The sequence below is a fragment of the Epinephelus lanceolatus genome, chromosome 24 (genome assembly GCF_041903045.1).
Source record: "Epinephelus lanceolatus isolate andai-2023 chromosome 24, ASM4190304v1, whole genome shotgun sequence".
In the NCBI taxonomy this organism is placed as follows: Eukaryota; Metazoa; Chordata; class Actinopteri; order Perciformes; family Serranidae; genus Epinephelus; species Epinephelus lanceolatus.
In genome coordinates this window covers 15,283,560-15,309,726 of record NC_135757.1, presented here as the reverse complement: position 1 = coordinate 15,309,726, position 26,167 = coordinate 15,283,560, and the positions used below count along the sequence as shown (strand labels likewise).

General features: G+C 42.0%; 3 protein-coding genes across 4 annotated transcripts in view; 1 reads left to right on the top strand and 2 right to left on the bottom strand.

Moving 5' to 3' along the window:
• hecw2b (HECT, C2 and WW domain containing E3 ubiquitin protein ligase 2b) overlaps window positions 1–9,385 on the bottom strand; it is a 39,679-nt gene extending 30,294 nt beyond the window's left edge. The window contains exon 1 of one of the 2 annotated variants that reach the window (XM_078165611.1): window positions 9,253–9,385. The gene's annotated coding sequence lies outside the window, so the exon portion shown is untranslated. Of the gene's footprint in view, window positions 1–7,815; window positions 8,366–9,252 lie in introns of those variants that run through there. The other variant, XM_033615975.2, reaches the window with a different exon arrangement.
• Window positions 9,386–9,731: 346 nt separating this feature from the next.
• gtf3c3 (general transcription factor IIIC, polypeptide 3) lies at window positions 9,732–19,670 on the bottom strand. Its single transcript, XM_033615590.2, has 19 exons — window positions 19,430–19,670; window positions 17,863–17,944; window positions 17,032–17,387; window positions 16,821–16,944; window positions 16,545–16,736; window positions 15,956–16,121; window positions 15,688–15,835; window positions 15,394–15,565; window positions 14,950–15,050; window positions 14,651–14,822; window positions 14,118–14,320; window positions 13,726–13,827; window positions 13,491–13,623; window positions 12,623–12,848; window positions 12,461–12,515; window positions 12,172–12,307; window positions 11,884–12,008; window positions 11,646–11,798; window positions 9,732–10,601 (listed from the first exon to the last, which is right to left on the bottom strand). The coding sequence occupies exons 1-19, from the start codon at window positions 19,520–19,522 to the stop codon at window positions 10,479–10,481; spliced, it is 2,862 nt and encodes a 953-aa protein (XP_033471481.2). The 5' UTR covers window positions 19,523–19,670; the 3' UTR covers window positions 9,732–10,478.
• A 1,274-nt stretch (window positions 19,671–20,944) lies between these two features.
• LOC117249762 (adenosine receptor A1-like) lies at window positions 20,945–25,904 on the top strand. Its single transcript, XM_033615472.2, has 5 exons — window positions 20,945–21,043; window positions 22,676–22,893; window positions 22,983–23,117; window positions 23,486–23,670; window positions 23,796–25,904. The coding sequence occupies exons 2-5, from the start codon at window positions 22,714–22,716 to the stop codon at window positions 24,532–24,534; spliced, it is 1,239 nt and encodes a 412-aa protein (XP_033471363.1). The 5' UTR covers window positions 20,945–21,043; window positions 22,676–22,713; the 3' UTR covers window positions 24,535–25,904.
• Window positions 25,905–26,167: the final 263 nt, after the last annotated feature.

Below are 26,167 nucleotides of genomic sequence, written 5' to 3'. Positions count from 1 at the left end.
TCCCTTTGAGTGTTATTGTTGTCAAGGTGAGGCCACTTTTAACTATTTTATATACTGTTATATTTGCTTATATTTTAGTCCAGTGGTTCCCAACTGATTTCTCCTTGGTCATTAGTTTAATACATAAAGCATCATACTTCGGCCATATCATCCAGCTGGTTTGCTGTCCCTGTCAAGGAGCTGTCTATTAGTCACTCAATCTATGGCAGGAAATGACACTTCAAAATACAATCTCTGTGCCGGAAATTGACTGTACCTAAAAATAAAGGGACCATGACTATGACCCACCAGTTGGGAACCACTGTTTTAGTCTATAAACCACCGTCATATTTATAAGATCATCATATTTTTTGGATGTATAATCTTTATTTGTACAGTAATTGGTAATTAAAGCTGTCACTTAAATGTAGTGAAGTAAAAGTATATTGTTGTGCAATACTGTTCTGCTTTAACTTCAAAACTGTACATTTTCTTATCGTTTGTCTTTACCTGTATACGGTATAGGAGCAACCTCAACATGTCTCAATCCAACTCTGGGGATCAAAAGTATTTCTGATATCTGATGTTGCATGTGCCTCTTTTTTTGTAGATACTGTACAGTACTTGAGTAAATGTAATTATTTAGCATCCCTCACCAAAAGCCCCGTAACAACCTGAAATCATCATCATCACTGTCATTATGTATGAGACTTTTTTTTAATTTACTGACTGACAGAGACTAATTGTCATGGTGACAGTATTTTGCTTCTTGTTATTACAGCGGAGTGATAAGCCAGATCATTTGACTCGCTGCCGCTCTATTACTGCCAACTCTAATTTAATTTACATTTAGCCTTCAGCCTGGCATTGAAGGTCACATTTAAAGGCTGAGCTATTAATACCTGACCTGTAACGAAACCTCGACCCTCCACATATCTCCTCCCTACTGACCCCTCGCAAACCCCCTTGTCGTCCTCTCTCCTCCCTGTCTCGCACATGCACAATAAGATGACCTTTGACCTTACTCAGCCTTGGTTTTAAAACTGAGCATTGCACATTAGGCATGCACTCAGAACTCTGCAAACGCTTAACACTAACCTTCTTTAAGCTTCAGCCAGTGCCAGGTACCACATTCATTCCCCAACTGAACATTGAACTTACATGTGAAATCTCATGTTTAGTTTAAGTAAATCACTATAAATACGTAACCATCATCACTTATATAACAGCTTTCACAAGACTTTAATCATGAAGCTAGGATTTAGGAAACAATTAAGAAGTTCAAGTCTAGTTGTTATAAGTAAAATGACACTGAGTTTTGTTGATCATCAGTTATACGTTGCTGTGTGTTGCTTGTCACTTAACAAGCAAATTCACTCAACTGTAGTAGAAATATACCTATTAGTGAATTAATTGATAAGTGGATTTACAGAAAAATAATCAGCAAATAATCAGACAAATTGATCAAAAATAGATTCGGGCTTGGGTTGGCAGTTGCCCTCTGTAGTTCTGCGTCCTATTTGACAATAGGTAACTAATTGGCGGCTATGAATGTCTTCGAACATAACTCAGCCAATCATAATTGAGGATTGCAAGTATATGTTTCGTAACATTCATTACATATCATGTAATATGTCACAAAATCTTTAAACAGTGATATCATTTTGTGGCCTGGGATCAGTTTGGCATGTATGCTGCAATGGACAAATGCATTTCTGTTTCATATTAGATTGACAGAACACAACAGGTTAATATTCCTACTGCAATTACACTGAAGATGTCTTTTAATTTAATGAAATTACAGCTATTGTATGATGGATGGAGGTAAAGAAGGCAGTGTCTGGTTGTCAGAGGCAGTCAAACTCATGATAGGAGCATGTACTTGTCCACCGTTTAACCACAGAGCCGTGAAAATAAATAAAACAAACACAGTGTGAGTTTCCACAGAAGTCTTCTGCTTTGCACAGAATTATCACCCCCCCCTTGCAGAATGTCATGTTGTATTTCCGCTTCAGCAGACTCCAACTATGTACAGACTGAACTCAGTAGCAAGAGGTGGTTGGTGGGTAGGGGGCACTGACGCCATACTGTCAGCACACACTCACACATACACAGGTGAAATCACACACGCTGACTTTCACTAACACACACAGGCAAAGGGAGACAGTAAGTGGATTGATGGAGTGTGCAGACTGGATCACATGGCTGACTCATCACTGCCCTACTGCCCCGCCGTCTCTAAGACTCTAAGTGCGTGTGGTCATCTGAGCAGGGTTGTGATTTAGGTGTGTGAGATCATAAGCTGTAATGTAGGTGAGCTGCTGCAGTGCCAGGGCTACCCCATTAGCTTAAAGGTACACTCCCTGATGTGGCTATCTTGTCTTCAAATCCCCAAACGTCCGCCCAGCTCACTGCTGACTGTGTCATGTAGAAAACTACATAAGTACATGTCAAAATCTGTGTCTAAGCCCAACATGACCAATAAATAAATCGACACATCACCTGATAATTGATTAATAGTTCAAACTTGATTTTTTTCTTTTTGTCCTGTTGGAGACATCACAAAAAGCTTTGGGAACTTCAACAAGTGGCAAACATTGACATATATATTTTAGACCAGCGGTTCCCAACTGGTCCAGCGGTTCTCAACTGGTCAAGCAACAAAAGCATTTATTTTGAGTCCTGTTTCTGTCTACCTGATGAATTTAACTCCAATATCCACTCCCTTTTTGCTCTGTTTTTGGTCTCCATCAACTCCTGAGAGATATCAGACATGACAAGACCAAAAAATTTCAATAAAAATAATTTACTAACTTCCAAAAATAAATATTTTCTCATTTGCTAATTATCTGACAATTTTTTAATTCTTCAGTTTGTCCATGTGGGCCCCTATACCTGTTACATTGTGTGATTTCAGAATAAAATAATAATAAATAAACAAACAAATAAACAATATAAACCCACAATATGTCAAGAAATGTAATATTCTTAGACCCATTTTCCTGTACACCACCTGAATTCAAGTATCTAACCTAAACCTAAGTGACGTTAGCTTAACTGCCTCGTTAACTCATGGTAAAACACACTGCATTCAAACTGGACAGAAACAAAATAAAACTCCCAAAACCCATCTTAGTTAGTCATGTCAGTCGTCTAGTTAGTTAGTCCACTGTTCCAACAATAATAATCCATTAATTCACCAGATTCGATGTGAAAATATGGTGCTTTCCCCTGCAGTCTCTCTCTGACATTGCGGCAGTTTACAGTCCTGTGATGTTATCTCAACAAAGCGCAGCTTTCTGTTCAACAAGTACAGAGTGACCTCTGGTGGCCCAGGTGGTGCACTACACCCTTAAAGGAATACTCACCCAAAAACTTTTCTTACCTTGAATTCATGAGGGAAACTCGACAGAAACATCAGTTTACAAACACTCACACAACTCCTGCAGGATAATCCAAATCTCATTTATTCAGTCATACGCCCAGTACTTCCCTAACACATTGATTTTTAAAACACCTTAGTATTGGAGTCTAGCTTTGAGGAGAGCATAGATAAGTTTCATTCTCAGTTCAGTTTTAAATAGTAAAGTTTTAATGAAAATGGATGTGTTTTGGAAACACTGAGTATACAACTGAACAAACAAGACTTGTATTACAATGTATAAGTTGAGTGAGAGTTAGTAATTCAATGTTTTGATATAGCTTTTTAAGCGGGGTCCCCAATTAAACAATAAATCAGTATGTTAGCCGTTTTCTGTGGAGGCATGCAAGAAAAATAAAGTTTTCTTCACAAATTCAAGATATTACGACATGACTAATTGATTTACAAATGGTCATTTTTTGGGTGAAGTATTCTTTTAACACGGCATCTCACAAGCAGCAACTTCCGGGGCTGAAAAATGAAGTGCAGTTCCTCTAATGGCCACTTGAGGCTGGCTCCAGAAGCCAGTCAATCCTCACAGACACCCATTTTAAAATGTCCAACTTTACAGCAGAAATAAACATGTTTACAGCCTGGTACAAACAATGTACAACTGTAAGAGGAGTGATTTTTTATGTAACTCATACATTAATAATTTATTACCAAGGCTTCAAATCATGAGTCCAAAAACCAATGGGTGACGTCACGGTAGGTACATACAATATTTTTACAGTCTATGGTTCAACAGAAAGGGGAGCATCTGTATTTTTGACAGCATTAAAAATCATTCGGACCAGATTTCTATATACCCTGGTATACTGTAATACCATGATACTGTCTGAGTCTACCATGTGAGACACAGTAATTGCAATCATCACCCTAGTAGCAATCTCGAAACCCACTGGTTATCATCTGACAACAATAAGCGATAGAGATTTCCCCAGCAGCAGCTCCAAGTCTGCAGGTTTATTTATAAATGGTGAGACTTTGTGACTAAATATAAACACAACCCAGTGAAAACAGACCCAGGCACTGACATCAATACACTGTCAGCTAGTGGTGAGGGTACTAGACACACAGTCTGTGCTAAAGTACTGCACATACACCCCAAAACCTGAGTTTGGTTTGGTCCTACTTTCATCCTATGCTAAGACACAGGAATGATGGGTAGAAGAGCGTACAAATTCACAAGGGTTTCTTGTCTGTGGGCTGGACAGGAGGAGCATTTTATCCCTCTGACTCTGAAGCTCTCCACTGAAATCAAAATGCTGCTGATTTTCTTCTAGGTGGGGCAGCGCTTGCTTGGGTTATGTGTCTGCACAGAAAAGGCTGCGTTATTGAATTATGTAAGTGTCTGAGAGCTTAAAAGCTGCACCAGGCAAGATTTATAAGAAAAAAATAGTTGTATCAGCCTAATTAAATCACGAAGTGGAGCTCCACTGGAGAAGGCTGACCCAGTCCCTGAAGAGATGCCAGAAATGTGTCCTATTTGCCCAAGTAACGGTGTGGTGTGGGGCTGGTACACTTTTCAGCCCGCAGGGAGAGACACAGCCAGACATGAGGGCAGAATATAAACTGTCCCATTAACTGCTAACTTACAGGATTCGGGGTTAGGTTTGGTGTAATATGGACGACAAATTTAAGGCCTATTAAGTTAAATTCACTGGTATAAATCTAGAAGGTTCGTACAAAAGCAGCCTTCTGAGATAGGACCATTATCACACATGCTGTATACACAGAGAGACAGTCCTGAAATAGCTGTAGCGTGATTGGAGAACAATGAGGCGGTCCCGTCAGAGGCGACAGCTTCCTGTCCCCAACACACCCATCACATTCCTCTGTGCCAGTTTGTGTGTGTATGTTTGTGTTTCAGTGCATTCTTCTACTTCTGCAGACCAAAGTGTCCAATCCAATCTGACAGACGTGACAGCACTCCACCTACTCAAGACATTTGATTCAGTTTGTGCCCAAACAAAAACGACTGGTTAGGGGTTACGGCAAACTGGGGATATGACATCTGAAAGATGTGGGCACTTGGGTTTACTGAAAAAGACTACTGGGTTGCATTTTGGGGCTTCACCCAAACTAAATACCAGGATATGTCCGCCTCTGCTGCTTCAGTTTTGACCATTCTTTTTTAAAATCTGTCTGAAGTGCAACATACAATCACTTGACTACCACTTTATGTTTTGAATCATCACTTCCTGTGGGGAGAACAAAGCCCATGACATTAGGATCTGGGGGCAAAGGGAAAGATTCAACAGGGTCTTTTATCAGTTTTGGCAGATTATTCTCTGCTGTAGCCAAACTCTGAACTAGATTACATCATGTTCAAAGGAATTTGCTACTGCAACTTCAACATCAACCACCTATTGACATATCAGTGCCTAATCTGGGTTTTCATGAACTGAAAAAGTTGCATATGGGGAAATCTGTTAGTTTACACAGTGCGGTTGCAGTTTTATCCAAGGACAAATTAGAAAGGTCCTTTCAGATGTACATCAGGGGGTTTAAGGTCCAATGTGTAGGACTTAGGGGCAGGATTTATTGGGATTAATCATATAAAACCTTCATAACTGTTTTCATTCATATATAATCACCTAAAACAAAGAATCAACGTATTTTCACAACCTTATAATTAGCTGTTTATACCTACATTATAGATACCAGATACCAGATATTGATACGAGATACCAGACCCCAAGATGGTGTCTATTCAGTCAAATGGAACTGTTCGCCTGATGCATCTGTCAAAAAGAGTTTCTAGCTTGCGGACTTTCAGGGTATGTGGCCCACTGAATATGCTCAGTAGGGTTTCTCCTCTGGACCTTGACAAATATAAAATCTCCATGGATCAAAAGTTCATAATAGAAAGAGTCATAATTGACTGTCTGCAGTTCAACAAATTCTGTCACGAGTTTTGCAGACGTCTCTTTTATAATAGTGGTCTATGGGGAAAATGCTTTGATGGGCTGCAGGGGATTTTTTTCCAAGCAATACTGCGAGTGGCCACTCGGAAAAATTGTTAGCAAGGCTGAGCAGTGTATCTGAGGGCCTGATACACATATGGAGTAGGTCCTCCTTCATGGAGTCCGCCATGTTGTTTCTACAGTGGTCCAGAATGGACAAACCAGACACCAGCGCTAGATATGGTCATTCGTGTTTTCGTGTCAGCCACTGTAGTTCTCCAACACGCTTGGCAGTGGGATAAGTTTCACCTGGTTGCAATCTGCAACCTCACTGCTAGATGCCACCACCTATTAGCGCATAAAGTTTTTATGAACTGATAAAGTTGCATATGAGGGAATTTGTTAGGTCACACAGTATGATTGCAGTTTTATTTAAGAACAAATTAGAAAATGTCTTTTTAGATGTAGATCAGGGGGTTTAAATGATGGAAAAGCACTGGGCAGGATGTACTGAGAATGAAAGTGATATCAAATATCAGGTCAATAGGCGTAGTAGTCAAAAATAGGCTTAATACGCTTGAGAATGTTTTGGAGTGCAGCTGATAATGTATATTCTACAATACTGTAATTTCTACTGAAAGGTCCCTGAGCAAGACACCAACACCCCCCCTGCTCTGATGTCAGTGAGGGAAAGGATAAATGATATTCCTTCTACAGTATCGCCCAAAATACTACCGTATCATACACTGAGGGATGCTACACATCCAAACTGAACTGTTATTTTGTTCAGCAAACAATGGATCTGATTATATGTTTTGAATGATAAACACACGTCTGCAAGAGAACTATTGCTGCATGCTAAAGAAAGCCACATTCTCATTGTCTGCCACAGGTCTTGGACAAACACAATGAGGAGCACCCAGATGACCTCCTAGTCATTTTCCTGATGAATTTTACCTCGGCCTACACTATTATATACGGATAACAATCAGTTTCAGATCCTACATAAAGCTATTAGGGAGGAAACCGGAGATGTCCTGTTATTCTGGGATTGATCTGATTGTGTGAGCAGAGCACACTACAGCTCTGATCACATTCTTAAACTGTGTGTGTGTGTGTGTGTGTGTGTATGTGAGCAGCTTCAAATCACTGCTGACTTTTCCCTTTCTGCACAAAGCCTCTTTTCATTCTGACAGCAAGGCAAGATGCTGAAGATGTTATTTAGGCTTTGTTGTTGTTGTTTCTATTAGGCCTTTATTTGTCACTGTTGCTTATGCGCTCGCCATCACACATCAGAGCATGACTTCATCAGCTCACAATACCAACCCTGTCGGAGGCAGCCCTTTATAGAGCAGCAGACAGATTGATTTGTGAGAAGGAAATATGTCAAATACATTTGCATGTGTGGAAAACGCCAATTAAAGGCTTGATGGCAACATGTGAGGCTGCAGATCCCCATCACAGTTATAACTATTATTGCATTTACATCTGAGACACCTCACTTACCTTTGCTACGGTGATTTAAACGTCGTTTGCGACCACAACTGCATGCAAACAAATCCCCGAAGAAGTCGCTTAATTATAGACGACGGACCTCCATATGGCCCAGGAACCACCGACCCTTCATCGGCTTCCAAACGGGATTCGGCGCTCCAGAGCCCGGGCGCAGCGCCGCTGCCCCTCGGTAGTCCAGCCTCCGTTCAACGCGAAGTCTCCCTTTGTAAATGCTTGTGTTTATTCCCGTCTTTAAATCATGGTTGCCATCTCTTCCTCGCCACTGCGTCGTTGACTTCTCCGTGATGTTGCCAGGTTGAGTAGAAATCCGTTCATATCTTATTTATTTGGCTGGACCACTTTACATCCGCCTCCCCGTTTCCGCTGCTTCACACACTTTATTCCCGTCCTGCTCGCGCTCCGCCATGCTGGAGGGAAATAAAACCGACCGCAGCCTGCTTACAACAACATATTTCCCTTAAATGCTGGGTAGGAACTTTTTTTAAGAAGCCAGGCCTTGTTGCGGGAGTCCATCCTGACCGAGCTCAGCATCAAAATAACTGATTTAACACCTCCCACCACCCTCCCCTTTGTAGAGCACGGATTACCAAACTGAGGTTCGGGGACCTTCAAGGGGTCGGTGCCTCACTCACCAAGATACCCCATAATGGTTTGTTACATTGGTATTGGAAAGTCGGTATTTCTGAACTCTCACTCAGAAATTTGAACTGAAATGCTCTGAAATTGGAATTCGACTTGGAAAGTGGCAGGCCCCCAGGAATATTGCACAACCATGTAGACAATTTTCCCAGCGGCCACTCACAGTATGCAAAATTCCCCATCGGCCAAAAGCATTTTCCCCATAGGCCACCATCATAAAAGAGACATCTGTAAAGCTGTTGACAGGACACCTTGAACTGCAAACAAGGTCAATTATGGAAGTAAACCTGAAGCTAAAAACTGTTTGGCGTATGCGCCAGGTGAGCGACTCCATTGGCATGAATAGGCACCATCTTGGGATCTGGTAACAAGGCATTATTATACATCTATGACAGTAATATACTGTTTACGAGCACCTGTCTCATTTAAATAGTCCTCTGCACCAGTGGTTCCAAACGTGTCAACTTTGTAAAAAAAACATGCATTGTGAACTTCTCACAGAGCTTTTATTTTGAAGCTCTGTTTCCTGCTGTAGACTGAGTGACGAACAGCCACCCACTTGACAGAGACAGCAAACTAGCTTGATGACATGGTCAAACACAAGTATGATGCAGAGTGTATTAACTTGTGTGGACCTTGAACTGTTGATGAAGGAGAAATGTGGACCCACAGTCCTGTGTAATTTCTATCTGTGGACATGTTGCTACAGTGTGTGTGTGTGTGTGTGCGCGCAAAAGACAGTGAGCTGCATTGATATCAACTGGCTGACAGTGGCTAACCGGGTCTGACCTGGTGTTGCTAAAACATCTTGGTTGTCGGACTTGTACTGGATTGCAGAAAATTCGGGTGATGTCATTCCCTACTCCAACCTCAGACTCCTGACTTCCAAGATAAATGGAACGCAGCATAAGATCATCCCCTACTTTCTGCAGCAGCACCTGTGACTGGTAGACAAATTTCTTCCCCATTATCTGGAGAGACACTGGACAGGACACAGACTGACATACTACATTATCATGTAGGTATCATATGACAGAAATATCATACTCACTTTTTAGCCACAAAAAATGAACCTATATATGGGATATGATTAATCACTTAAGCAATAATAGAAATCACAAACTAGAATGTGATTCTTTAAGTAGTACAGTATTTACAGCTTACTGTAAGTGACTAAACTGTCCCCCATATGTTCCAAATCCAAACAGATATTCCAGGATTATTACAGTAATATCATACAGGGCTTTAAATTATAAACTGTGACCTAGTGTTCTGATATTTTTTTATTTAGTAGGCAAACTTTTGGCAGCTTCTATACTGTGTTTTTGAACAATATTACTGCTTACATCATTCAGCGACCGGGGACGAGGGCTCACAAACAGTGCCCCACCCCCTTCCACCAGTAGGCCTGTCCCGCCGCTGGCCCTGGCCTAGATGGAATGCAGTGACCCAGGGAGGAAACATGATGGAAGCAGATGGTTAGGATAGGAGAGAGGGAGGGATTTGGCAAATAATCCGACCGCCTTAATCCCTGCAACAACAAAAGAAAAAGTCTGTCCTTTCATCTTTTTGTCACATTACTGTAAGGAAAAAAACCCCCAAATCACAGCAGAGAACATGACCCAAGCAACATCATGCTCATTTTTATGATTTAAATATACATAAACAACTGAGGCTCTTACACTGAAAATCTTTTATCAAAAATAGCATCCTCTTTACAAAATGAGTTTTAACAGCAGTGCTGATTTAAAAAGTTGAATTTTTACAGTAGCATCAGGGCTGTGTGTACATGTACAAATAATACAAGTTAAATCTAACCAAGAAAGTCTGACATCCACTGACATGGCGCTCAATCTGAAATATATATCTGTGAATTATTTTTATATATTATTCATGAATAAATCACCTTTAGTACTCCATATTTTTAAAAGGCAGCACTTGCACGGACTGAGTCTGAGTCTCAACATTCAAAATCAAAAACATTTTCACAGATGATGAAGCATTTGTGTGCATTTTCAAACGATGCAGTATGTGTTGATGAGCTGGTGGGCCATCCGCATGTTCCCGCTGGCCTGGTAGATGAGAGAGAGGTTGAAGGCGATCTCCCTCCTCAGATCCACCTGATCGTCAGGGATACCCTGCAGAGAGGACCAGTGGTGAAAGAATGAAGAGCGGGATACACAGAGGAAACGATACTGTGAGGCTACATTATAGAGGTCTACTGAAAAACTGTCAGTGCACACATATTGGACAGACAAAGCGCTGTGGATGTAGGTCCGTTCATCAATGTCCTAAATAACAGAAATGTGTCTAAATTGGGTCACGATTGATACAGCAGGCTGAGTGCTTATCATAAATCATAGTCGTCAGGTTACTGGATAGGAAGAAATAAATGTTCGGGTGATGTTGTATATATACTCTGGGTTTAAGTATTGCAACTGTTTTTTTTTTAGATCTTTTAACCAATTTTTTGATGTCTGAATCAATATAATGCAAATTCAGTAACTGCTTTTATCATTGTAATCTATGACTAACGTAACGTCATATTCTTTTCAAGAAAGACAAAGCCAAAGCAAGATGGCAGAAAATTGCAGGTGGTCTGAGGACACAGACCTTCAATCTTTAGCAAATCAAATTCAGCTAGCACAAACCTCAGCGGCGGGCGTGTGACCCCCAACTGCAATGGCTCTGCTGAATCAGCAAAATTTCTGTTGCTGCTGTTACACAGGATAAACCCAGCCTGCTGTGACCCCTTGGCACTTGCACCTGAATTTGAGTTGCTACACTTGCTACCACTAAATGAATGTCCGTCTGCTGAGGTGCAGCCCACGCTTTCCCAGCAAAGTATTCTTCTAACAGCAGGGAGAAAGACAGAGGGACCACCAGATGAGCTAGCTACGTAATTCTTGTGTCAGTGGTCAGATAAACAGAGAGCATGAGCGAGAGTGGGGCGAGGGGCTCGACAGGATGAGTCATGAAACATTTGAAACTGTTTTACCTGGTCTGGCGTGTGACCCCAGACTGCTGTGGCTCTCTGCTGAATCAGCAAACTTTCTGTTGCTGCTGTTACACAAGTTAAACCCAGCCTGCTGTGTCCCCTGGCACTGGAGTTTGCGCCTGAGTATCATGATAGTATGGAATCGGAAGATAAGCAAGTGGTCCAAGCCCTGATGTATACGCACCTCAAGTTTCTTAGGAGGCATTGTAAGAGCCTTCTGGTAGTAATGTAAAGCCAAATGTGTGAGGCCCATCTGGTGCAGCGCTCTGCCCAGGTTGTACATGCTCTCCTGACACTCTCCACGTAGTTCCACATACCGCCACAGGAAGGAGAAACCCTAGAAACACACAAATATTTAAAAACACCGAGTAGGTTTCTAACTATAAAGCTAAGAGAGGGAATACGACACACAAACACTGTACCTGCAGCACCAGCGTATGTCGTTTGGCGACATACTTCTGAGATGCCATGTGGAAGAAGGTGAGACCCACACACAGGCTGTGGAGTGGGTTGTTGGGGTGAGTCTGGAAGGCCTGAACATACTGACCTGAAGACACATAACATGTGTTACATGAATACCATGGGAAAATCATCAAAATATTTTTCCTAATCTCACTACCTTTTATATTTATTTTTAAAATTAGCTTGTCTACTACATTAACACTAGCCACATTAGCTCCACATCCTCAGTGCGTGTGTGTGTTTGGTACCCAGGGCGTGTTTGAAGCTCCCAGACACCATGGCGTTGTGTCCGCACAGGACACACAAGGCATGGTTGTCAGGATGTTTTAACAGCAGACGTAGACAGAAGCGATGGTGACGCTGGTGTTGGGAGGTTATTGTCAGCTGAGGGGAATAAAAAAACAGACATTTGTTTATGTCCACAAGAACAGACACACAGAAACAGAGACATTAAAGACTATTATGTATTTTCGTCACTGATTAATGGTCTTTAAAGCTTTGATGAGGTAATTCTTGCACACAGAGACAGAGGCAGACCTGGTTGAAAATATTCCAAAGCTGAGGCAGATCCACATTTTCCATCAGCATCAATCTATTGAGAAGAGAAAAGCAGAGGACAATTTATGTTTTTCTTTCAACTCCTGACAAAAAAGAAGCCGACTCATTCTCTGCATAATTAAGTTATAGATGTGAGTCTACCTAATGTAGTTGTAGGCCTTGTAGTAGTTGTGGTCGAGGATGGTGGCGGACAGGCCGAAGAACTCCATCTCCTTCCTCCTGGGCTTGTTGTCGTAGAAGGAGTAGAACTCCATGGCGGACTCGACCAGCAGCTCGGCCTCCTCGTAGCGCTGCACCTCACACAGTGTGAGCACGCAGCTCACCAGCAGCTGCCACCAGTCTTCTTTGGACAGAACATTGGTCTTACCTGAGCACAGGGACAGGATTATACCATCAGTATAGCATAAATTCTGGATAAAAAAAGATCACTGATACTGGCTCGGTCGTCAGCCGTTTCACAACATTTGACATTACATAACACAACATTTTCTACGTTTGTTTGTTGTTTGTCTTCCAGGTTTAATTTCATAAGGGGATGGCTCATGAATGCAGCACTTTGATAAACCATACTTTATGCTTTTTATAGTTTAGTGAGCTAAAACATGCTTCAAATATTGCCCCGTCGGAGAGAAATAAACAGCTTGTTCTCCACATATGGTAAATGTGAATAAGTGCTGACAGTGACCAATATCTGGCCAACTGCTCTGTGCTGCTCCTGCCAGCTCCAGGCTCTGTACATCAGCCAGACAACCAGGTATGAAGACTTGAAGCTCGGGTAAGCAGTTTAATTTTGGTGTCACTGGGCAAAAATCCCATGATTAACTTTGAGCATTTTGTAAGTCAAGTGGACTGAAAGAAGACGAGGCTTCTGCCCGTCTGCTTGGCTCTGCATTCAGGCTTTAGAAAATCTAGCTTGTGACAGGAGACTTTGGCCAATCATACTGCCAATCACTGCTCATGATCTGCAGTCAGCCTGTATAGTTCAGTATAGTTATATGTATATCCTTACCAGTGTTGTCCAGGTAAGCAGCTTCATGGTCAGCGATCTCTGGCAGTGTGTCTTTGGCCTTCACCAGTCTCAGGTGACTCTTCCCTGACGCCATTACAGAACGCACACACACCTTGGCTCGCTGCATGGACACCTAAGACACCGGAAAAAACAGAAGTGTCCCTCAGTGATGAACAAAAAAAATCTTCCTGGATGAGACATCCTCAGTGCATGTGGGTGTGTTTATGCGTGTTACCTTAAGCAGCATGGAGATCATAGTGATCATAGCGTCCAGATAGTCCTGTGTTTGTCCCTGAGTCTTCAGCAGTGTGGAACGATGCAGCAGCAGCTTCAGTTCCTACAGCCACAGTGTATACAGAGATAGGAGATTACACACAGACAAAGAAACCAATCCTGTCACTCTTTTACAAATCCAAACACGAGGAAAGCTAAACTCAGGTTTTTAAATTGTTCAGTATTTATTATGTATGGGAGTCCACTCACCCCAGACAAAAACATCAATGTATCTTATTTTTATTTTATTTTTGGAATTGTTGTGTGTCCTCAAGTGTGATTTTTAAATGACACAAGACAGAAAATGTAGTATATTCTTTTAAGGACTGGACACAAGATGCAAGATGCTCTTGCCTTTTGTGAGGCTGACGAGTCCTGCGCCAACGTGTCACTGTCATACATGGACTCCAGGGCCTTGAGAGCGCACTCCGGCCGGCCCAGCTGCTGTTGCAGAGTGGCCAGGGAGAGCCGAGCCTCCAGGTGCTGTGGTGCCATCTCCACCACCTTAGTGTAGCTCTGAGCTGCCGCCTCCATTTGGCCCAGCGCCTTCAGACACTCTGTGTGGGAGACGTGATGAAGGTATTTATGCAACAGTGGTTTTCATTTTCTCCACTCAAAGCCAAACTGAGGGGTCATTTCAAACCCTGTCTTGCACCTTAGCTGCAAAGTTTAACACAGTGGAGATTTTTGGATGTGTGCTTCTGGAGATAAGCTTCTCATCTACCAGGATATTTCAGTTTCAACTCTCAAATTTGTCTGAGCAGGATTATGGTTAGTATTTACACCATCAATGTTTGTTTCGATATGTTGTGAATTACCTAGTTGGGGCTTTTAAAGCATTGGACATGTTTACTCGATCTTAAACTTTTGCTTTCTGTTGGTCCCACCTGCGTGTCGGAGCCAGACAACAGCCAAGTTGTACTTCTCCGATATGATGAGGGCAGACAGCAGAGGCAGGGCAGTCATGTACTCGCCCTCCTCCAGGTAGGCTTCACCTACATCCAGGTACAAGTCACCAATCTCCTCTGGACTCTGCTCCATCAGTGTCGACACGAGTCCCTGCGAGGGGGAGGGTACAGAGCAGTGGAGACAGGTGTCGTTAGCCATGCTAGAAAATAATATTTTTGGCTTAAGTTTCTCAATGTTGCACCTGTGTTGCTAAGAAAATCTCCTCAACTGTGTTTACCTCCAGGGGTGTGAAGACATGTAGGTGTATGAGGCAGACAATTAGCTTGGCCCTCAGGTCCACTGGGACACTGTCTGGTACCTGCACATCCTGAATGTTACCTGGAGACACACACAAACACACACACCCTCGGTCAGCGTTACTATGCTCCAAAAATAACAAATATGACTACAGTTTCTTCGCTGACGGAGAGGAGTGTGAGAATTGTGAGAAAATTCACAGCTAAGGTGTGAAGGCTACATTTCCACAATAACACAACAAACCACTGTGGACCTCTTCTCTTTGTGTTTGTTTGTTCCCAACTGACTGGTGAAATGAGATATTGTTACTACATTTTACATGATGTTTTAAATTTAACCTTACAGGCATAGAAAGGCAACTGTAAGGTCAAAGAGAAGAGAAATATTTGCAAACTGATTTATGTTTTTGCAGAGAGCCACACACCGTTCTCTTCTGCAGCTAACTCCTCTACAGTCTTCGACTTTGTGCACTCTCCATTCTTCTCATCTTGTTCCTCAGTCGTACTCTCTGTCACTTTGTCATCTTGTTCTGGTACTGCACTCTCTGATTTGGTTTCATCCTTGACCAGAACTATACCTGCAAACTGGACCAAGACCTGGGACAACACACACAAAGCACATGCATCCATTAAGACACCTTGTGTTTACTTTTTCTCTCTCTGAACGACACAAACGAGCTTTTGCTTCACTGCACACAAACACACACACCAAGGTCTACCTGCAGGGCCTTGTTGTGCTGGCGGTTGGCGATATAGAGCTCAGCTGCCATGTTGATGAAGTCATCGCTGACCAGGTCGGGGTGTCGCGCCAGAGCTTCCTCTATTACACCCAAAGCTGAGGGCAAGTCATTACTCTCATAGTAACTCCTAAACAGGACACACACACTCTTAATTAATAATTAATTCATTTTGATGCAAGTAATGAAATCCTGTGTTGGGCTTTTGTGGTTGAATGTGTGGATCTGTGCATCACTGTGTGTACTCTACTTGGCCATGTCCTTGGACAGCTGCATGAAGTGCTCTCCGTCCTCCAGCGGCAGCAGTGACAGGATCCTGCGGTAGCCGTCCATGCACTGTTTGTGCTCGCCCAGACGCATGTGGAGGCTGGAGCGCTCCCACACGTAGCGCACGTTGGTGGGGTCGTACTTAATGGCTGGGGAGGCAGAGAGCAAGAAGGAATAGAGTACAGTATTATTGATAGTAGGGCTGCAAATAACAACTACTGTCATCATTGATTAATCTAATTTCTTTAATTGATTGCTTAATCGTTAGTCAATATAAATTATGTGAGTAAATTGTATTTTAGAGACAGCAGAGTAAAATGTGGTGAGAAAGAAAAGCTTCTTAGGGACAAGAAGATGTGTCAGAGTCGCAGAAACCCAGTCACTGTGCATTATCCTGCCCACCCTGGTGTCATGTTTCCAAAAATACCCCTGACTACTACAGTGTCACAAAAGACAGAGTTGCGACACAGGGACGTCTGGGTCACGTGGTTGCAGTCTCTGTTTCAGAACCGTCGCACCCCTCATATAGCTGTATATATTTTAATCTTTGACTTCTGAGTGTCAAGACTGACCCTTTGAGTAGCAGACAATGGCCTGTCGGATGTTGTCCTGCTCCAGAGACATTTCTGCCAGTCTGATCCACTCATCACAGTCCGAGGGGTTCAGGTGAGCGGCGATCAGACCAAACTGCAGCGCCTTCTCCATGTCTTCATCATCCTCGTAGATCATAGCTAATGTGGAGAAAGGCTCGTAGGCCAGAGGAGCTGGAAGAGAAGGGAGAGATCATTTAGATAATTTATAAATGTAAAAATAGATAACTCAAAAAACGCACACAAGTTGTTTCATACCCTGTCGTATGATCTCCATACACATCAAGATGGCGTCCTCTTTCTCTCCTCTGGCATAGCGGATATTGGCTTCTCCCATCAAGCCTCTCAGAGCTCTGGGCAGCTTGCTGCGATGACGCCGCTCCTGGACACACACACAAGAAGTCATAAACTAACACACATTAAGAGCTGGGGAAAGGACACCTGCACACTCTTCCGTCTGCCTCCTCACCTTCATCATCTTCTTGTTTTCTCGGTTCAGCTCCATCTCCAGCGCGAAGACGTCCCCCACTGTCACATCCTCCTCATCCCCGTCCTCATCCAAATCTCTCCTCTTCCTGCCCCTCCGTCCTCTCCCTCCTTTCCCCCTTCGCTTCGGCCTCTTCTCTGTCTCCTCCACCTCCTCTTCCACCTCCATCTCCATCTTTGGCCCCTCCTCTTCCTCCACCTTGTAATCCTCATCATCTTCATCATCAACGTAGCTCAAACTGTCCTCCTCTTCCTCCTCCTCTTCTGAAGATGGTGGTTCTGGCTTTTCTCCGAGCATGGAGGCAAAGGCGAGCTGGACCCCCGGGCTGACTCCCTCTTCTGGCAGGAGGGAAGAGTTGTGTCAAGTGATGTCATCATCAATAATAATAATAATAATAATAGAAATAACAATAACAACAACCATTGAGAGAAGATAGGAGTCACCGGAGTCACTTTTTATTGTCATTGTGCGCAGCAGCAATTGTTCTGTGGCCATTTTTACCTCAGGTTTCATCTCTCAGGCTATATGAAGGTTTAATATAACAATACTTTTCTGTATCACCTAAATAAAGCACTGTCCTTTGATTGCTTTTCATGTACAATACAATAATTTAATTTACACAGTACTCTATTTAGTAGAGATGCAACTACAACATCTATCCAGATTTGCATCTAATGTGCATCAGTACGTATCAGGTTTCACTGAAGAAAACTGATATGTCAAAAGCTCCTCAGTTATAGCATTTGTGTCACTGATCAGCAGCAAAATGCAAATTTAACCACCGCCTCAGTGTCAGAAAGACAGCAGTTTTACCGATTTTCCCCGGGATCTGTGCAGAGGTTGAGGGCTGAGCATCATCCTCCACATCTTCAGTATCAGCAGATACCTCTGACTCCTGGGAGGGGAAAGAAAATACTGACCTTTAGTTAAACAGCTATGAAGAGGCTTAATTTTCGACATGGGGACACAGGGAATATGGCCCCCACAGTATTGGACCTCCATTTTTAACAGTCCAACTAATGTTATATCAAAAAGGTATGGAATATGGAATGGTTTTTGTATCTTATAAGTAGTAAATTACCCATAGAATGAATGGCAAGTATGGAAATGAGAATTTAAAGACTCAAAATAATTTTAAAAGTCTGTAGAAAATTTTTAAAAGTGATAATGGAATCTATTTTAGTGGAATCTAGTTTTAACACTGTAAGAGGAGATGACACGTAGGGCAAATATCAGGGCACCATTAGTACAAATGTGAACTAAATCCAAGCAATAGGAAAAAAATGAAATGAGATTAGGTTGGTACCCCCATCATCTCCAGATTGGTTTTATTCTGCACTATTTCATCTATGGGTTAGTCAATACAGTTTAATTACTTTTTATTTTGCTGTATTAAATACTTTGTTACGACCATCCATTTCATGAAGAAGACATGTCAAAATGATTTCTAAAAAACTGTAGTGTTTTGTACTGTACTACTGTACTGTGTTTTGTACTGTACTACTTAATGTAGCCACTTTGCCACTGCACAAAAAAAACACAAACACCTGATAACATCTGGCTTTTGTATGTAACAGGAAAGGTTACAATCGGGATTCACACTTGGGTCAAATGACTCCGCAGAAGTCATGGTTGTTTATCAGCTCTGGCTCTGATCAGCGCTGCTTGAAATAAAACACCCAGGTGAAGACACTTATTTTAGCTCCTTTACAGATGAGATGCAATGACGTGGCACCACAAAACTCAGTCCGTTTCCGTCCATGCAAAACATTCAAACATCGCTCCAAATTAGTCTGCAACAAATTTGAACAAGAGACCGAATAAGTAAGACATATATGAAGTCATCAACACAAAGGTTTCACTGACCTCTATGCTGCTGTCTACTGTTTTCTAACCTATTGTCCAGACTGACAGACACTCCAGTATCAACAACTAACTAACAAACACATCCTCTCTGCAGCAGAGCTATGTACACGCCACTGGTTTACTGACAATTGGAAAGTAGTCTATGGCCCCTTTTTTTTTTTTTGCAAAAACGTATACACACGTTAATCTGGGTGGAAAAGGGAGATGTGTCCCCCTGACCACTGAAATGTAAAGCTCGCCCATGCAGCAATGTATATTTCAAAACAGACGTTTAGGTATATTATTGAACTAATAAAACAATCCATTATTTTTTTTATCAAACAGTCCAGTCATATTTCAAAATATAAATACAGCGTGACGACATTAAATTGTTGTAAAGTCTATGAAACGTACAGGGTGATGCTGCGTCAGCTAGCTAACGTTAGCTATGCTACCTTAGCTCTGGTCTGAGCTGTGGCGTGGTGTCGCCGGTTAGGCTGTTAACTCGTTCACATATCCATAATTTGTGATTTACCTTGGCTTTCCGCTCGTCTCTCCGCTTGTCAAACTCCTCAAATGTTATCCTCCCCTCCAGGTACTCTATTAACTCAGCGCTGAAACCAGACATCTTTCTGTCTGTTACGGTTAACGTTACTCTGTCTGTCTCAGGCTGAGGCTGACTGTCTGCACAGGAGGTGCTCCTTCAAACTAAATGCGTCATTTACGTTAGAGCAGTAACACAATATAAACTATTTCGAGAAAAATACACCCTCAGTGGTGACTTCAGCTGCACTTCAAGTAAACACAAATCACCCGCATGTTGAAGTGCAGTCACGTGACCTGTAAAAACTTCCGGTATGAGTTTCTCAAAGTGAATCAGGAAAGTGTTTTGGCGACAACTAGCGGTGAGAGCAGGGAACGCACACAATACAATTTGTATTTTGACCTTTATTTTTGCCTACATTACTGAAATATTACCCAACAAATGTTATTATGCAAAAGAAATAAGGTAAAGTCAGTCTTTCTAAATACTTAATTTTCAATACTAAAACTATATTGACCATTAATCTAAAACCTTTATCTGGTTTTTACTCTGAAGACATTAAAATTGAAAAGGTACTAGAATGTAAATATTTTTTCTATGTATAAAACATGTCTGGAGGGGACATTTTAATGCACTAGATATGAATTAATTAATTATTTTTTCATTTAATTATTAACAGCCACAAGTTATTTATTGTTCTTTTACCACCCACAGTTTATCATCTTGTTTTCTTTCACAAAGTTCCGTAAAAAGTGATTTTCTAAGAGGAAGTTTCATACAAATACACACACTGTGGGGCAATGTAGCTCAGTAAATTTACTCAAGTACTTGTACACTTGTACTTCCCTATAGTTCAGAGGGAAACATTGTGCTCCACTACATATTTTGACAGTAATATGTAGTCTATAGTATTGTTTGTGTTGAAAAGATGAAATCAATTTCTTCTTGACCAACTACATCAATCCAATTCTACTGGAGGCATTTTCCTGCATTTTTTCCTGCATCACGTTCGTTTACTTTTGATACTTTAAGTAAACTTTGCCAATAACATACTGTAGTACTGTATGTTTTTTGTTTATAGATATCATTTATAATTCATGTAAGTGCATTTGTTTCTTATTTTAGCCTCACATCATGTATGCTTTACACAACATGTTTGGCCTTCGCCTTCATTGTTCTTCATGAAAATTTGTTTGAAAGTGCAGCTTGAGCGTACGTAATTGAAAAATTAATATAACATGTTTGTTTTGTTATGACCATGCTGGGGATTTACGTCAATGCATATCAGCTTTTTCCATTTCACCCAGATCCAGAGCAGTGTGGCAACTGCTGCTGCTCATTCAGCAGGTTAATGCTTGACGTGTTCTGCATTATCTTTTTATCTCCCATGCAAAAAAGAGAGGGAGCAGAAGAAGAGAGAGGGACCGAGGGAGAGGTGGAGGGTGTGGTTTCATCCCGGCAGCTGATGCTCCTCCTGCTTCTTTCTCAGTTTCCTCTCAGTGTGAGCTCTGATGCCTCTGTTCCATCAGCTTCGCATTGTTTCAGTGTCCTGGATGTTCTGGATCTTCCAAACTGTGGGATGACTGCAGCTGAAGCCTAGCACAGGTGAGCATTATAATCCAAACCTGAAGTGTTTTATCAACCAAAATCAGTACTAACGCAAGAATTTGTCCTGGTGGTATTGTGGGTGTGGATCTTTATAGATAGTTGTTGCCTTCTCTTTAATCTTATTTTATGGAACAGAACGAATCTACAATTAAATGTGTAACAGACTTAATATGTATAGAAAGTTCACCCGCAGTGAAATGAGTGCTGCAACTTACAATCTTTATGATCATTTCTCCTGTTGATTCTTTTTCTTTTAAGCGATTCATCATTTTGTCTGTGAAAAGTGCACAAAATAGTGAAAAATGCCAAACACAGATTACAAGGTGACTTCTTAAAATGCCTTGTTTTGTTTGACCAACAGTCCAAAACCTTGAGATAATCAATATTCAGTTATACAAAACACAGAAAAGTAACAAATCCTTACATTTTAAAGGATGAAAGTAACAAATATTTGCCAATTTTGTGTGAAAAAAAATGAATGAAATGATTAACTAAATTAACTGAATGAAAATCGCTTCTGATTAATTTTCTGTCAATTGACTTATGAATTAATTGTATAATCTTTTCAGCATAATGCAGGTTCAATCAAGGGTAGGTTTTGCTTTGAAACTGAAGGGAATAAGTATGAAATGGGGTATGAAATTTTCAGTACTTCATTTCCTGCTTAGTGGTGAATTCTTATGCACCAATCTGTGTATTTTCTGCATCAGTTTATGGAATAAAAGTCTTTGATTTTGTAAAAGTACTCAACTACTTTCATGTTTTGAGGGGAAATGCACATATTCTAAATTCTGAGGGGGCGTGTGTCCCCTTTGTGCCCCTGAAATCTACACCTATGTGTTCAGCACAACCCAGCCTATTCTACTCATAAATTGCCCCGTTAGCTTGTGTGTTAATTTAGTAGTTCTTGGTTCAAAATTAGCAGATTGAAAGCTTGGTAAACAACGCACATCATTTGCAATGTTTACCATGTTTTTGGCAAATGATGATTCCACCTCTGATGTGCAATTTGGGCTGACTATAAATATTTCATTTACACTGACATTAGAGTTGAGTTGAAAAGAAAATGTACCATTTTTTCCAAGTATCAAACATTAATAAACCTGGCAACAAGGGGCAAACACAAGTTTGAGCCCCCCCCACCCGAACCAATTATGTATGGACTGACTCTACTCATTCAATAGGCAGGAAAATTGCAAAAATTCAGCTGCTGCTGTTTTTTATTCCGCCTAATTTGCTTAAATAGTAGGGAATCCATCTATTTACATGTGCACAGAGCAACAAGCAGCAGGTTTTAATACATATCCATGTGTGTACATAGTGAACACTTGGGTCTGTGTGTGTGTGTGTGTGTGTGTCATTGTTTTCATCTCTTATCAGGAACAATTTTCACCGCTCAGTTGGTCAGCACAAAGGCCACAGGCTGAGCTTCATAACAACCTCTGTTCCTCTCTCCTTTCATATCTTCTTCTCCTCAGATAAATTTAATCTGCGTAATCAATGTGAGAACTAGAAACTGCTCTATCAGCAGATCTAATTAGGTGGATGATTTGTACACCTCTTACAAATGATTTTCTTTACATATGGTTTAAATGCTGAAGTTTTCTCAATTTCTATCCCTATTTCCAGGTTTTCCAAGACTGTGAATCCTCTGTCTCCCTCTCATCATGAATGTCACTCCTGACAGCTGTACGGCAGAGATGCCGTACGGCTACCAACCTCGTCTGAAAGGGTTCTACATCGCCACCGAGCTCATCATTGCAGTGCTGGCCATCACAGGCAACTTTTTGGTTTGTCTGGCTGTCACCCGCAACAAGAAACTTCGCACCGTCACCAACTACTTCCTGGTGAGGAAATCTGTTTCTGCAAAATCTGGAATTCTTAACACACAAACCTGTGGCCAAAAGTGTTTTACTCTGTCTGCATGTGTGTGAAGATATCATTGGCTGTGTCGGACATCCTGGTGGGCTTGGTGGCCATTCCCTGTGCAGTGCTGACAGACCTGGGTCGACCTCGCCATAACCTGCCCCTCTGCCTGGTGCTGCTCAGCATCCTCATGGTGCTCACACAGGTAGGGACATTAACCTGTAGGCAAGAGCACCACCCATAAATATGCTCAGTGTATGTCATCAAGATGCTAGAGCTGCTCTGTTAAGTGTTGTCACTTTTTTGTTTGGGGCTTTTTGCCTTTAATGGACAGGACAGATTGAAATGGGGTGAGAGAGAGAGTGGGGGTTGACATGCAGTAAAGAGTTGCAAGCTGGTGTCAAACCTGCGACCGCTGCAGCGAGGTGTCGCCTCTGTACATGGGGCGCCGGCACTATCCACTACACTACTGACGCCCCTAAGTGTTGTCACTTTGACTAAGAATCCATTTTGTGATGCCTGCTAAAGACCCTACCATATATGACCTTTTAAAAACCTTCCTTTGTCTTCCAGAGCTCAATCCTAAGCCTGTTAGCAGTAGCAGTGGAGCGTTACACAGCCATCCTTCTGCCCTTCCAGTACCAGCGTATCATGAGCCCCAGGAACGCCCACCTGGCCCTGCTGGTCACCTGGGGCCTGGGAGCCATCACCGGCTCTGTGCCGCTAATGGATTGGAAACGACAACCGCCAGACTCTGAGTAAGAGAATGAGGAGGGCAGATGGATGGATGAATGGATGGATGGGAGGACTGCAAGAGAATGAAATTAAAGAAGGGGCATGTGTGCATAATAATTAATATATATATGCCTCCCTTTCAATCTAGCTACTGTATCTTCACTTGTGTGGTGGACATGAACTACATGGTCTACTTCAACTTCTTCTGCTGCCTCCTGGTGCCGCTGGTGGCCATGTTCATCATCTACAGCCACATCTTCCTCACCGTCCGTCGCCAGCTGAGACGCATTGCTGTGGCTAGGGGAACTGCAGAGGACATAACAGCTGCTAGTAGTGGGTGCACTGGGACAGACAATGGGAGTTCTGCTGCTGGGGGAACTGCAGCAGGTGGAGCAGACATGGGGGCAGTAAAAGAATCCAGCAGACAAGCCGAGGAAGGCTTGTCTGCTGGGCAGAGGGAAGTAGAGTCTGGCATTGGGTCTCTTATTGAAACTGAGACTACTGCTGTCTTTACAAAGCCAGGGCTCAGGACTGCTTCTGCTGGACCTCCCACCTGCAGCTCTGCTCATGCCAACACCCGTCCAGAAGAGTCCAACGAGGCCAAATCCAACGTTCGCAGCCGTCAGGAGATGCGTAAGGCCACCTCCCTCTTCCTTGTCCTCTTTCTCTTCATGGTGTGCTGGATGCCAATCCATCTCATCAACTGCATCCTGCTGCTCTGCCCACAATGCAAGGTCCCCATGTCGGTCACACTAGGAGCCATTTTGCTTTCTCATGCTAATTCGGCCCTCAACCCAATCTTGTACGCATACAGGATGAGGTCATTTAGATACACTCTGATAGGAATGTGGAGAGGATTGATGAGTGTTAGGCCAAATTCCAAGTAGAGCAGCACTGTGGGTCATAAACAAACACTCAGTGCTGAGGGTCAGGGTTGGTTTATGGAAAACTTCAACCAAGGGGATACAATTTTCACTGTAAAAAGTAGGGCTTTTTGTTAAATGCAAAATTCAAAGGGTATAAGTTGTCTGGATACAATTCTCAATATGGAGGTGGCTGAGCTGGTGGCTAGCAGCTAACGGTGCTAACTGAATAAACAGCATTTAACAACAGCAACAGTGCTGACAGAACTGACGGTGTTAACCAGGGGGGAACCTAAGGGTGGCTGCAACTCCTCCGCTGCACAGTAACCACCATAGGGGCATAGTGCAAGGCAGGGATGATAAGCAAGCCAGTAGGATATGCACATAAACTACCATGCAGCCCGACTGACTTACCACAACAAAGAACAGAGAAGTTCGGATTGCAACACACACAGAGGTCGTGTGACTTAATTCTCTGCTTAGGACACCATTACTCTACGATATCTTTACATAACAAAAGTGGTTTGCTGCTTTATTAATGCTCTAAACGTCACATACAGAACCTTTAAAGCTCTTGAGTAAGATTTAGTGGCATTTGACGACTGCAGAAGCAACATGGCAGCCTTCATGGAACAGGACCTGGGGGAGTGACATGCAGCAAAGGGCCACAGGCTGGAGTTGAACCCGGGCCATGTACATGGGGCGCCTGCTCTACCACTAAGCCACCGACACCCCAAAGTAGCATTGATTTAAGTCTAATTCTTTAGTGTTGACTGTAGCGATGCCCAAGGACCGTAAAATAAGGTCTACTCAGAATGTCTTCCCTGAAGCACTGAATCAGCAAATAGCAGGCCTTCAAAGGTGATGTGGCAGAGTCACTATTTTAAGTAATACTTAATAAAATGTTAACATAGTGGAGCATTTAGCAGCTAGAGTCACATATGTTTCTTAGAATTTATTGGAGACCAAAATAGAGTGAAAAGGAAAGTGTATAATGAACTTACATTCATTAAGTGGACACAAACATGACTCCAAATGAATTCTCGCGTTGACCTGTGTCTTCTAGATGTGGAAATAAGGAGCTGCTTGCCACCATGTTCGCCATATCATTTTTTAAGGCTGCACTGCCCCCAGGTGGTGTGGGAGAAAAAAATGTATGCGTCTGTGAAAGATGCAGATATACAGTAATGGGTCACATTTTATAACAAACTTGAGTCTTTTAATATATCTCAGTGTGTGTAATTTAATAGAATCAGAAAATTTTAATCTTAATGATATTTTTTGATATTTTTTATAGACTTTAAAAACTAATAAGGACAGTTATGGTCAATTGGCTTACTGTTTGGAATCAGAGGACTTTATAGAACTCTAGTTTCTGTGCAAATATTTTCATCTATTAAAAAAAAAAATCACAATTTTTTCTTATTGTAGCGGTGAATTTTACATGGTTGTTTGATTGTTTACATTGTACATCAGGAACATGTGTGTGTGTGCTTGCTTTATGAATGTAAAAGTTGAATAAATGAGTTGTCCTGTATGGACTTCATATGCACAAAAGTATTTAGGTTGCAGTTGATTGCACTTTGTCCCTTATTTGAGTTCATATGTGCAGGCATGTACTACTAAACTGGGACCTTTTTTTGTGGACCAGCTTTTC